The 14415-nt window shown below is 33.2% G+C and overlaps 1 protein-coding gene across 1 annotated transcript in view; it reads right to left on the bottom strand.

Moving 5' to 3' along the window:
- Nucleotides 1–14415, bottom strand: part of LOC143228003 (uncharacterized) — a 33704-nt gene that overhangs the window by 7865 nt on the left and 11424 nt on the right. The window contains exons 2-3 of the mRNA XM_076459352.1: nt 7450–7495; nt 6843–6933 (exon numbers count right to left, since the gene is read on the bottom strand). Of these exons, the coding sequence (XP_076315467.1) occupies nt 6843–6933; nt 7450–7488 (130 nt within the window). The 5' untranslated portion in view covers nt 7489–7495. The remainder of the gene's footprint in view (nt 1–6842; nt 6934–7449; nt 7496–14415) is intronic.

Below are 14415 nucleotides of genomic sequence, written 5' to 3'. Positions count from 1 at the left end.
TACCATTTCATCATTATCAGGCTAGGGGGACAGCGATAAGTTTACGGGGACTTATAGCACTAAAATCAGGGGTTGGATACCCTGCGTTGGAAACAAATAGTCCAATATGGATTTACTCTAAAACAAACAAAACGTAATGCAAGAACGTTGGATAAAATAAGAGTTTTTACGATTAAATAGATAGTACACGATGTTTTATTACTCATATGTCAGTATGTGCTAGACATTTTGAAAAACAACAGTATATTTAGTGTTTGTTATATTTCGCTACCAGTAATTGCTTCTGGGTTGGTTTCATTCCTGCATTACGACTTGTTCTCGAGTTTAATAACGACTCATAAAATGAAATATTACAAAACTTTACAGTAATTGTACTAATTAAAACCATCATGAATTAATGAGCTAGAATTTAAATTTTTAACCTGATGCTAGGTCATGGACCCTTCCCACCGTAGGATTAACCACCCTTACATTTGGATCAGTACTCATCAGAAGGAAGACAATCAGCCAGAAGCGACCCCTGCCAAAACGTCTTTTCTCGGGTCTTTGTACCGAGTGACTAACTGGATTTATGTACGGACCATATTCAAAGGTAATAGAACTCGAACCCTGGAACCCGCAATTGACAGCTTGATAAATTAATCGCTTGGCTGGGACGGACTTTAAAACTATAATTCTTTCACAACTCAAAGAATGAGCATGTTCGGTGGCGGGATTCGAGCCTGTGACCCTCACATTACGAACCAAGCGCAACACCCTAGCTATCAGGCCACTAGATACTTATAAAGAGTTTTTTGTTTGTTTGTATGTTTGTTTTTGAATTTCGCACAAAGCTACTCGAGGGCAATCTACACTAGCCGTCCCTAATTTAGTAGTGTAAGACTAGAGGGAAGGCAGCTAGTTATCACCATCCACCGCCAACTCTTGGGCTACTCTTTTACTAACGAATAGTGGGATTGACCGAAACATTATAACGTCCCCATGGCTGGGAGAGCGAGCATGTTTGGCGCGACGGGGATGCGAACCAGCGACCCTCAGATTACGAATTGCACGCCCTAACACGCTTGGCCATGGCGGACCTACTTATAAAGAGAAGACAGAGTAACACCTGAACATCATACTTGTTAATACTTGGATATCATACTTGTTAATACTTGGATATCATACTTGCTAATACCTGGACATAATACTTGTTAATACTTGGATATCATACTTGTTAATACCTGAACATCATACTTGTTAATACCTGGACATAATACTTGATAATACTTGGATATCATACTTGTTAATACCTGAACATAATACTGTTAATACTTGGATATCATACTTGTTAATAATACCTGGACATAATACTTGTTAATACTTGGATATCATACTTGTTAATACCTGAACATAATACTGTTAATACTTGGATATCATACTTGCTAATACCTGGACATAATACTTGTTAATACTTGGATATCATACTTGTTAATACCTGAACATCATACTTGTTAATACCTGAACATCATAATTGTTAATACCTGGACATAATAATTGTTAATACTTGGATATCATACTTGCTAATACCTGGACATAATACTTGTTAATACTTGGATATCATACTTGTTAATACCTGAACATCATACTTGTTAATACCTGGTCATCACACTTGTTAATACTTGGACATCACACTTGTTAATACTTGGACATCACACTTGTTAATACCTGGACATAATATTTGTTAATACCTGAGCACCATACTTATTAATACCTGGACATAATACTTGTTAATACTTGGACATCACACTTATTAATACCTGGACATAATATTTGTTAATACCTGAGCACCATACTTATTAATACTTGGACATAATACTTGTTAATACTTGGATATCATACTTGCTAATACCTGAACATAATACTTGTTAATACTTGGATGTCATACTTGCTAATACCTGGACATAATACTTGTTAATAGTTGGATATCATACTTGTTAATACTTGGACATCACACTTGTTAATACCTGGACATAATATTTGTTAATACCTGAGCACCATACTTATTAATACTTGGACATAATACTTGTTAATACTTGGATATCATACATGTTAACACCTGAATATCACACTTGTTAACACCTGAATATCATACTTGTTAACACCTGAATATCACACTTATTAATACCTGGACATAATACTTGTTAATACTTGGATATCATAGTTGTTAATACTTGGACATCACACTTATTAATACCTGGACATAATATTTGTTAATACCTGAGCACCATACTTATTAATACCTGAACATAATACTTGTTAATACTTGGACATCACACTTGTTAATACTTGGACATCACACTTATTAATACCTGGACATAATATTTGTTAATACCTAAGCACCATACTTATTAATACTTGGACATAATACTTGTTAATACTTGAATATCATACTTGCTAATACCTGAACATCATACTTGTTAATACCTGAACATCATACTTGCTAATACCTGGACATAATACTTGTTAATACTTGGATGTCATACTTGCTAATACCTGGACATAATACTTGTTAATACTTGGATATCATACTTGCTAATACCTGGACATAATACTTGTTAATACTTGGATATCATACTTGCTAATACCTGGACATAATACTTGTTAATACTTGGATATCATACTTGTTAATACCTGAACATCATACTTGTTAATACCTGGACATAATACTTGATAATACTTGGATATCATACTTGTTAATACCTGAACATAATACTGTTAATACTTGGATATCATACTTGTTAATAATACCTGGACATAATACTTGTTAATACTTGGATATCATACTTGTTAATACCTGAACATAATACTGTTAATACTTGGATATCATACTTGCTAATACCTGGACATAATACTTGTTAATACTTGGATATCATACTTGCTAATACCTGGACATAATACTTGTTAATACTTGGATATCATACTTGTTAATACCTGAACATCATACTTGTTAATACCTGAACATCATAATTGTTAATACCTGGACATAATAATTGTTAATACTTGGATATCATACTTGCTAATACCTGGACATAATACTTGTTAATACTTGGATATCATACTTGTTAATAATACCTGGACATCATACTTGTTAATACCTGGTCATCACACTTGTTAATACTTGGACATCACACTTGTTAATACTTGGACATCACACTTGTTAATACCTGGACATAATATTTGTTAATACCTGAGCACCATACTTATTAATACTTGGACATAATACTTGTTAACACCTGAATATCACACCTGTTAATACTTGGACATCACACTTGTTAACACCTGAATATCACACCTGTTAATACTTGGACATCACACTTGTTATTACTTGGACATCACACTTATTAATACATGGACACAATATTTGTTAATACCTGAGCACCATACTTATTAATACCTGGACATAATACTTGTTAATACTTGGACATAATACTTGTTAATAGTTGGATATTATACTTGTTAATACCTGAACATCATACTTGTTAATACCTGGACATAATACTTGTTAATACTTGGATATTATACTTGTTAATACCTGAACATCATACTTGTTAATACCTGGACATAATACTTGTTAATACTTGGATATCATACTTGCTAATACCTGGACATAATACTTGTTAATACTTGGATGTCATACTTGCTAATACCTGGACATAATACTTGTTAATACTTGGATATCATACTTGCTAATACCTGGACATAATACTTGTTAATACTTGGATATCATACTTGTTAATACCTGAACATCATACTTGTTAATACCTGGTCATCACACTTGTTAATACTTGGACATCACACTTGTTAATACTTGGACATCACACTTATTAATACCTGGACATAATATTTGTTAATACCTGAGGACCATACTTATTAATACTTGGACATAATACTTGTTAATACTTGGATATCATACTTGCTAATACCTGGACATAATACTTGTTAATACTTGGATATCATACTTGCTAATACCTGGACATAATACTTGTTAATACTTGGATATCATACTTGCTAATACCTGGACATAATACTTGTTAATACTTGGATATCATACTTGCTAATACCTGGACATAATACTTGTTAATACTTGGATATCATACTTGCTAATACCTGGACATAATACTTGTTAATACTTGAATATCATACTTGCTAATACCTGGACATAATTCTTGTTAATACTTGGATATCATACTTGCTAATACCTGGACATAATACTTGTTAATACTTGGATATCATTCTTGCTAATACCTGGACATAATACTTGTTAATACTTGGATATCATACTTGCTAATACCTGGGCATAATACTTGTTAATACTTGGATATCATACTTATTAATACTTGGACATCACACTTGTTAATACTTAGACATCACACTTGTTAATACTTGGACATCACACTTATTAATACCTGGACATAATATTTGTTAATACCTGAGCACCATACTTATTAATACTTGGACATAATACTTGTTAACACCTGAATATCACACCTGTTAATACTTGGACATCACACTTGTTATTACTTGGACATCACACTTGTTAATACCTGGACATAATACTTGTTAATACTTGGATATCATACTTGTTAATACTTGGACATCACACTTATTAATACCTGGACATAATACTTGTTAATACTTGGATATCATTCTTGCTAATACCTGGACATAATACTTGTTAATACTTGGATATCATACTTGCTAATACCTGGACATAATACTTGTTAATACTTGGATATCATACTTATTAATACTTGGACATCACACTTGTTAATACTTAGACATCACACTTGTTAATACTTGGACATCACACTTATTAATACCTGGACATAATATTTGTTAATACCTGAGCACCATACTTATTAATACTTGGACATAATACTTGTTAACACCTGAATATCACACCTGTTAATACTTGGACATCACACTTGTTATTACTTGGACATCACACTTGTTAATACCTGGACATAATACTTGTTAATACTTGGATATCATACTTGTTAATACTTGGACATCACACTTATTAATACCTGGACATAATACTTGTTAATACTTGGACATCACACTTGTTAATACTTGGACATCACACTTATTAATACCTGGACATAATATTTGTTAATACCTAAGCACCATACTTATTAATACTTGGACATAATACTTGTTAATACTTGAATATCATACTTGCTAATACCTGAACATCATACTTGTTAATACCTGAACATCATACTTGCTAATACCTGGACATAATACTTGTTAATACTTGGATATCATACTTGCTAATACCTGGACATAATACTTGTTAATACTTGGATGTCATACTTGCCAATACCTGGACATAATACTTGTTAATACTTGGATATCATACTTGCTAATACCTGGACATAATACTTGTTAATACTTGGATATCATACTTGTTAATACCTGAACATCATACTTGTTAATACCTGGTCATCACACTTGTTAATACTTGGACATCACACTTGTTAATACTTGGACATCACACTTATTAATACCTGGACATAATATTTGTTAATACCTGAGCACCATACTTATTAATACTTGGACATAATACTTGTTAATACTTGGATATCATACTTGCTAATACCTGGACATAATACTTGTTAATACTTGGATATCATACTTGTTAATACCTGAACATAATACTTGTTAATACTTGAGTATCATACTTGCTAATACCTGGACATAATACTTGTTAATACTTGGATATCATACTTGCTAATACCTGGACATAATACTTGTTAATACTTGGACATCACACTTGTTAATACTTAGACATCACACTTATTAATACCTGGACATCATACTTGTTAATACCTGGACATAATACTTGTTAATACCTGGACATCACACTTGTTAATACTTGGACATCACACTTATTAATACCTGGACATAATATTTGTTAATATCTGAGCACCATACTTATTAATACTTGGACATAATACTTGTTAATACTTGGATATCATACTTGCTAATACCTGGACATAATACTTGTTAATACTTGGATATCATACTTGCTAATACCTGGACATAATACTTGTTAATACTTGGATATCATACTTGCTAATACCTGGACATAATACTTGTTAATACTTGGATATCATACTTGCTAATACCTGGACATAATACTTGTTAATACTTGGATATCATTCTTGCTAATACCTGGACATAATACTTGTTAATACTTGGATATCATACTTGTTAATACCTGAACATCACACTTGTTAATACTTGGACATCACACTTATTAATACCTGGACATCATACTTGTTAATACTTGGATATCATACTTGTTAATACCTGAACATCATATTTGTTAATACCTGGACATAATACTTGTTAATACTTGGATATCATACTTGTTAATACTTGGATATCATACTTGTTAATACCTGAACATCATAATTGCAAGGTATCTCAGTTTGTTCCTCGTCTAAAGTCTAAACGATTTTAATATTTGCTTACTAATGGCTCAGCGGTAAATGTAAGACTTATAACATTTAAACCAAGTTTCAACACCCATGGTGATCACAGCACAGATAACCCATGGCTTGCTTTGTGCTTAAATACAAACAAACAAATATTACTGTTGGTCCACTGCATGTTCCTGGACCACTTCGTGTGACGTCAAGATCTGTAATGTTTTTAATAATTCCTACCCTGTGTTCAACTTATGCCTCTCACAGTCGTACAGCTTTGTTCCCACTCTACAAGTCTTTTACACGAAGCAATTATCTCAACTCCTTGAGATGCATTTAAATTATTATTAAGACGGGACTAACTACCTCGTGTCCTGCTCGTGACCATCTCGCTGCCGACATCTTTGTCCACGTGGCTGACGTTTGAGTGAAAATTCTGTGCCCCCGTCACGGAAATCTAAAAGTTGTTAAGAGTCAGATTAAAGAGATGAAAACATAATAATTGTTAGTATTATTAATATTTTACATACTGTAAAACTGTGTCGGTGTAGTAAAGAAAATGGATTCATATCACAACAATATATTATATTCTAATAATGGAATAATAGAATCATTACCTATAGTCGTTGGTTAACAATTAATTATATTTATAAAAAAATAAAGAACTGTTATTTAGTACCAAATGTAACTACTAGATGGCAGTAAAACAAACTACTTGACATGCTCACAAGGATAAAATATTGTTGAATTTAAAGTAAGAGAATTGGAACAAGTTTAACATAAAATCTGTGTAACTACCGTTACAAGAAAACGGGTGTTTATAATTAAAATTATATAATAATGGTAATTAATGAAAAAAAATGAGATGGTTAATTGGATTCGACTAAAGAACAAAGTAAGTGGATAAAATGAAAATTAAAAACATTCAGTTCTTCACGAAACAGAATACAAATATTTCTCGTGTTTGACTTACCAACAGAACTGTTGTAAAAGCAAAAGTCCTGATCGGCATTATTCTTCTGTAATATAAAAACAATAGACTCACATATATATTGAAAGTCACGACTTTCTCATCTGTTCCAACATATCAGAATGTATTTTAACCAAGTTATAATAATAATAATAAATATAATTATTTATTTATAAAAATTTACATATTTAAATAAATATTGTCACACAGACCAGGACAACAACAGCGACATCTAGTAAGTTGACTTTGATGAAATACGTCCTAATAAATTACATCGCGAATTAAATCGGTACAATTGAATATCCTAAACGATTTTGTTTGCTATGACCACAGACTTTACCCATTATGACCCAAGGATACTGTTGTCCGTTTTTCATCCTGTCTTACTGGATTAAAGAAAAATACACCTGTTTGTGGAGTTAAATTAGTTTCATTGCGCTACTTTCTTAACACTCCCATACCTGTATTTTTTACTTTGATAATTTTCACGCTATTATATGGGAAACTTACGTTATTTTTCACACGATTATATGCTAGATTATGGAAGAGCACGTGACACTGCCCCTTCTGTATCCCCTACACCATCATGCGTGAGACAATGTGAGACAGTTCATTACACGGTATTTACGTGAAAGCACTTGCTACGCTGATTTTAGAATTAAACTATTACTAGAATGTTCTTTTTAATGTCCTTCACCGCCAGCTTTTCACGTAGTGCTGTTAATTAACAGAATACCTAATTAGTTTATTTCACTTGTCAAATCACCTAATAACGTTATTTATATAAAATCTCAGAGGATCGTTTCAATGTATAGCAGTTACCGTTAATTTCATGGAAAAACATCACAGATTCAAACGAAAATGTTGAAAATTACATTAACTGCTTGGAGGTGGACATTGTTTAATGATTAGTATGCTCTCTCTCTTCTCTATCACTGCTAAATTAGGGTCAGCTAGCTCACAATTCAAAACAAACAGAGAATAAAACTATGGCATACGTGGCTACTGTTGAATGAGTGTTTTCTCTGTTTCGTTTTTTTTTTTTTTTGATTGCTTGTTTTAATCGTAGAAAACAATGAACAATAACAAACGTTCGGTCGAAGTGTTTGATGCTCAGAGTACAATTCCTGTGCAATTCATTCACCGAGTTTCTGTTTGATCAGAATGTATTCTTCTTTTATTGTTTCAAAATTATCTTTAAATGGGTGAAAACTTAAACGTAACAAAATGTATTTTGTTTTTATTTCCGGCCTCTGGAGGGCGCTGTTACTGTATAGAACTCATGGAGGAGAGAACTGATCAGTGATGTCGAGAAACCCACTTGTAGAGAAATTTATATGCAAAAACGGCTCGTTTGGGTTGAGAAAATATTTTACATAGAAGAGCGAACAACGTTTCGACCTTCTTCGGTCATCGTCAGGTTCACAATGAAAGAAAGAGGTAACTGACCGGAAGCTGACCACACGTTTGGAAGAGGTTGAATGTAGAGGAATATAGAGGGCGGTGTTAGATGTTTGAATATGTAATTTTATTTTATTATATTTAATATAGGTATAAAGGTGTTCCTTTGTATTGGTTTATTTTGGGTTTAAGTTGTTGTATAAGTAAGGCTTCTTTAATTTTGTGTTTGTTTATGTTTGTTTCTTTATTTAGTATTTGAGTGTTTTCTATGGTTATGTTGTGTTTATTTGACTTGCAGTGTTTGAAAACGTGTGAAGGTGACTTTTTGTGTTCTTTGAATCTGGTTTCCATTTTTCTACTTGTTTCTCCAATATAGAAGTCGTGGCAGTTATAACATTGTATTTTGTAAATAATGTTGGTGTGGTGTTTGTCAGTGTAGTTTTTACATAGTATAGACCTCAGTTTTGTGCCTGGTTTTTGAATAAATTTGGTATTAACTGGAATGTCATATTTTGTTACTAATTTTTGCCAAATGTTGGTTATTTGTTTGCTGATGTCAGGAATATATGGTATACAGCAGTATATGGTTTCGTGGTTTTTGATTCGTGAGATATATTTACTTTTGTTGGTTGATTTTGCTTTCTGTCTAGGTGTGTGCGTATAATGTTTTCTACGGTTTGTGGAGGAAACTTATTGATGTTGATGAAGTATTGTTTTATTTTGTCTAATTCATCGTTAATTTTATCTGGTGAGCATAGTTTTATGGCTCTGTTTATTTGGTTTCTTAGTATGTTGAGTTTTTGTTTTGTTTCATGTGCTGAGTCCCAAGGAATGTATAGTCCAGTATGGGTGATTTTTCGGTGGATTTCTGTTTTGAATTGTGTGTCGGTTCTTGTAATTTTGAGGTTAAGAAATGATATTTGATTGCTTTCTTCCTGTTCACATGTGAAGTTAATGTTGGGATGTATAGAGTTAATGTGATTGAAAAAATTAAGTATGTGTTCTGTAGATCTGAATCCAGCAACCGTATCATCTACATATCTGTACCAGTATAGTGGTGGATGTAATGCTGTGTTAATTGCTTGTGTTTCAACTTGTGTCATAAAAATATTGGCTAGAACTGGTGATACTGGGTTGCCCATGCTTAGGCCATTTGTTTGTATATAGTTGTGGTTGTTGAACATGAAGTTTGTCTTTATCGTGGTGAATTCTATGAGGTTAGCTAACTGGTTACTGGGAATGTCTATAGTTGGGTTAGGGTCTCGGATATAGAGTTCTAAGGCTATCTTGCAGGCTTCAGTGGTTGGAACTTCTGTAAAGAGGGATATAACATCGAAACTGGCCATTAAGGCTTTATGATTAAGTTGATTTAGGTTAGACTTGAAATTAAAAGAGTCTTTGATGAATGAGCTGGCTGATGTTACATATTTGGAGAATGCCCATGCTATGTATTTACCAAGATTGTAATTAAACGATTCGTATGTGGACATTATTGGTCGTAATGGACAATCTGGCTTATGAGGTTTGGGGATGCCGTATATTTGCGGTGTGCGTGAGTCGGTTTTACGTAGGTAGGAATAAAGTGTTTGTGAAATTGTGTTGGCTTTTTTCATTTGTAGTAGTAATTTGTTCAGTTGCGTCTCGTGTGTCTTGGTTAGATTTGTGTGTATTGGTTTAAATTTGTTCGTGTCTGATAGGATGTTATTCATTTTTTGGATGTATTCATTCGTGTTCATTATGACTATAGCGTTACCTTTATCTGCTTTTATAATTTCTATGTTTTTGTCTTGGTTTAGGTTTTTAATGGAAATATTAAATATAGTATTAAATTAAATATATTAAATATTATTATATTAAATATAATAAAATAAAATTATATATTCAAACATCTAACACCACCCTTTACAATCCGACACTCAGTTACACAACCCCTTCCAAACATGTGGTCAGCTTCCGGTCAGTTACCTCTTTCTTTCTTCGTGAACCTGACGATGACCGAAGAAGTTCGAAACGTTGTTCGCTCTTCTACGTAAAATATTTTCTCAATCCAAACGAGCCGTTTTTGCATATATAGAGTACTGACCAGTTTGGTCACTCAACTATCAAGCACGTGGTTCTTTCTTATTTGAGTGAAGCTATTTGTTGTATACACAGGATCAGATTATTTTCTAATAGAGCTTAGTTAGCCGTATCATGGGTTCGAGTTTTGAGGTTTAACTGAGAAAAGCAGTTTTATTTTAATAAAAGTGATCATGCTCCCCCTAATGGTCAGAGAACAAACTAAAACATGTGGTACTTTACAATACGTCAAACAGCTACAAAGAGAAGCATATAAAACGTGAGTCATGTAGCTACAGAAGACATGAGAAGCCATCTGGTCTAATGAGGTTTAAGGGACAAGCCTATAGTTTCTAAATGTTACAATAGCATAAATAAAATCATCCAATGGTAGTTTGTGACGCTAACACGCGTTATTAAAGATAAATGACGGTCCTAATTCCATACGAACTGTCTAACACTTCTAATACTGTCATAAATAAGATAGGATTCACTCTCCTGGCACATAAACACCTAATAATACACAAGGTACAACAGTATCATTCTTATCTAACTTTAAACAGAAATATACCTAATTATACACAAAGTACAACAGTATCATTCTTATCTAACTTTAGACAGAAATATACCTAATTATACACAAAGTACAACAGTATCATTCTTATCTAACTTTAAACAGAAATATACATAATTATACACAAAGTACAACAGTATCATTCTTATCTAACTTTAGACAGAAATATACCTAATTATACACAAAGTACAACAGTATCATTCTTATCTAACTTTAGACAGAAATATACCTAATTATACACAAAGTACAACAGTATCATTCTTATCTAACTTTAGACAGAAATATACCTAATTATACACAAAGTACAACAGTATCATTCTTATCTAACTTTAGACAGAAATATACATGTCGATGCACAAGCTATCAGGCTCATTCCTAGTTAACTTTAGACAGTAACGTACCTACCAATAACAAATTGTTGTTTTTATGTAGGAGCTTGACAAAAAGACATCATATTACAATTCATAAAGAACAAATTCAGTTCAAACTCTGGGAATTAAAAGTATGATAAACGACAGTGAAACCCTACTTCTGAAACTTTGTTTGTTTAAACTTCAGGAAAAAAATCTTTATTAGGATAAGTAACGAGAACAAAGCATTTTTAGCAAGTACAAAGTAGGCTTAGCTATGTTACAATATAACCAGAAATATTTTCCACTGTTTAGCAAAAACAAAGTAGGCTTAACTATGTTACAATCTAACCAGAAATATTTTCCACTGTTTAGCAAGGACAAAGTAGGCTTAACTATGTTACAGTCTAACCAGAAATATTTTCCACTGTTTAGCAGGAATTAAGTAGACTTTACTATGTTATAGTCTAACCAGAAATATTTTGCACTATTAACAAAGCAGAATGTAGAGTTAACCCTATTACAATCGAACCAGGTATATTTTCTGCTGTTTGGAAGGCACAAAATAGGCTTAACTATTTCACAAGCTAATCATAAATGTTTCCCAAAAAAACATGATTATACTTCTCGCATATCGTCTGTTTGTTTTCAGCCATTTTATTCTCTCTTACGTAATATACTCTCTCTTGCTCTCTCTCGTGTGAATCACAAAAGTGTTTCACGCTTTATTAACTAATGTCCATTCGTTCAAGAAGGTCCGGCATGGCCAGGTGGGTTAAGGCGTTCGACTCGTAATCAGAGGGTCGCGAGTTCGAATCCCTGTCGTATCAAAAATGCTTGCTTTTTCAGCCGCGGGGGCGTTATAATGTGACGGTCAGTCCCACTATTCGTTGGTAAAAGAGTAACCCAAGAATTGGTGGTAGGTATAGATGACTAGCTACCTTCCCTCTAGTCTTACACTGCTAAATTAGGGATGGTTAGGGCGAAATTCAAAACCAAAACAAACAATCCTTCAAGAAATTTCGAATTCATTTCAGTTCAAATTCTTTCCTTAAACGAACAAACCTTTATACTGCTACTCGTTTGAATAGAATACGCAATGCTGTTTAACGTGTCGGGTATCAGATCGATAGGTCCAAGGTTTACATCGCGAAACTATTGAACACTCACTGCACTTTAAGTTATGGATGAGTTATAAGAGTGACAGTCTATCGAGTTAATTATTTAAAAGTCGGACAGTGAGCGTTGCTGATTGGTGAGTAATTCAGAAATAGGACTAGGGACAGATATCCCTTAACACTATGCTTTCTAATGTGGCTGTTTGTGTATAAACAAGTTTAAACTACTAATAAATTCCATCATTTTAAATTCTGTTTCTTTTGTTATCACTTTCTGTGATTTTTGTTATTTTACTCACTTTTTAAATATTTTGTAACGAGGTTTTGCCCACTAACTTTGTCCACGTTTATTTCTAACTTGTAAGATTGTTCATAATTTATTACGTTGTTTATTTCCAACAGATAGCACTGTTTATGTCCAGCACATAACACTGTTTACTCCAACATACAACAATGCCTACTTTTAAAGGTGCGACTGATTTGTTGTGTTTCTACAAAAACAGAATTTCGTCAAAAACGTGGTAATAAATATCTTAGACGATCATCGGCCAATATCGATTCTCGTTGAAACTATATTGTTTGTTTCTTGTGGTCAATGCGTACGTATAGACAAAACCTTTGTTTTAGCTGTCAAAACGGTGAGTCTGTCCAGTCTACATAATGGTCAGTTCACTTAATCTACACAACGGTGACTTCGTATTGTCCAAATAATCAACTTGTCTGGTCTACACAGTGGTTAGCTCTCTTAGTACACACATAGTAGTCAGTTTTCTTACTCATCATAATTGTCACCTAGTCCAGTTTACACAGTGGTCAGTTCTTCTAATCAATATAACAGTTATCTTGTTTAATCTGGTCAACAGTACCAACCGCCAACTCATGGGCTATTTTATTCTGCCCAATATTGAGGTTTGAGTATCACTCTTATAGCGAACCGACGATTTTAAAGTACTGAGCACGATTTTGCAGCTACGGGACGCGACCCTTGCATCCTAGGATTCGTGTACCTGGCGTGATAACTGGAAGGTCATCTCACAAACAGATACCGATAAGAAATGGATAAAAGTTGATATAGAACTAAACAGATACGTCTAAGGTGACGTAATATCATCTAAAACTCTCTGAAAAATGACTGTTTTCTGCAACAAGTTAAGTTTCTTTCAATGCCCTCTGGTGGACAATTTTGTTATAATTTTTAATTGCACGCGTTCGCAGTTTGTTTAGCTCAATTTCCATTACGCACGCAGTGAGCAAGGTTATTGACACAGAGCATGCGCATTTAGTGCTTCTTTGTTTGAACATACTTATCGTCAGTAGGCCTAATAAAATCACTTTCTATTCTTCCCCTGACAGATTTTATCACTCTGTGATTGCTTGTGTCCGAGTTTATTTGTTGTCCTGGGGTCTTGTACCAGGACCTTAAGTATCCTTCCAAACCACCTTATTGTCAAGCATCTGAATAAATCAA

This window comes from Tachypleus tridentatus, chromosome 10 (assembly GCF_004210375.1).
Source record: "Tachypleus tridentatus isolate NWPU-2018 chromosome 10, ASM421037v1, whole genome shotgun sequence".
NCBI classification, from domain to species: domain Eukaryota; kingdom Metazoa; phylum Arthropoda; class Merostomata; order Xiphosura; family Limulidae; genus Tachypleus; species Tachypleus tridentatus.
This window is presented reverse-complemented; position numbering and strand designations above follow the sequence as displayed.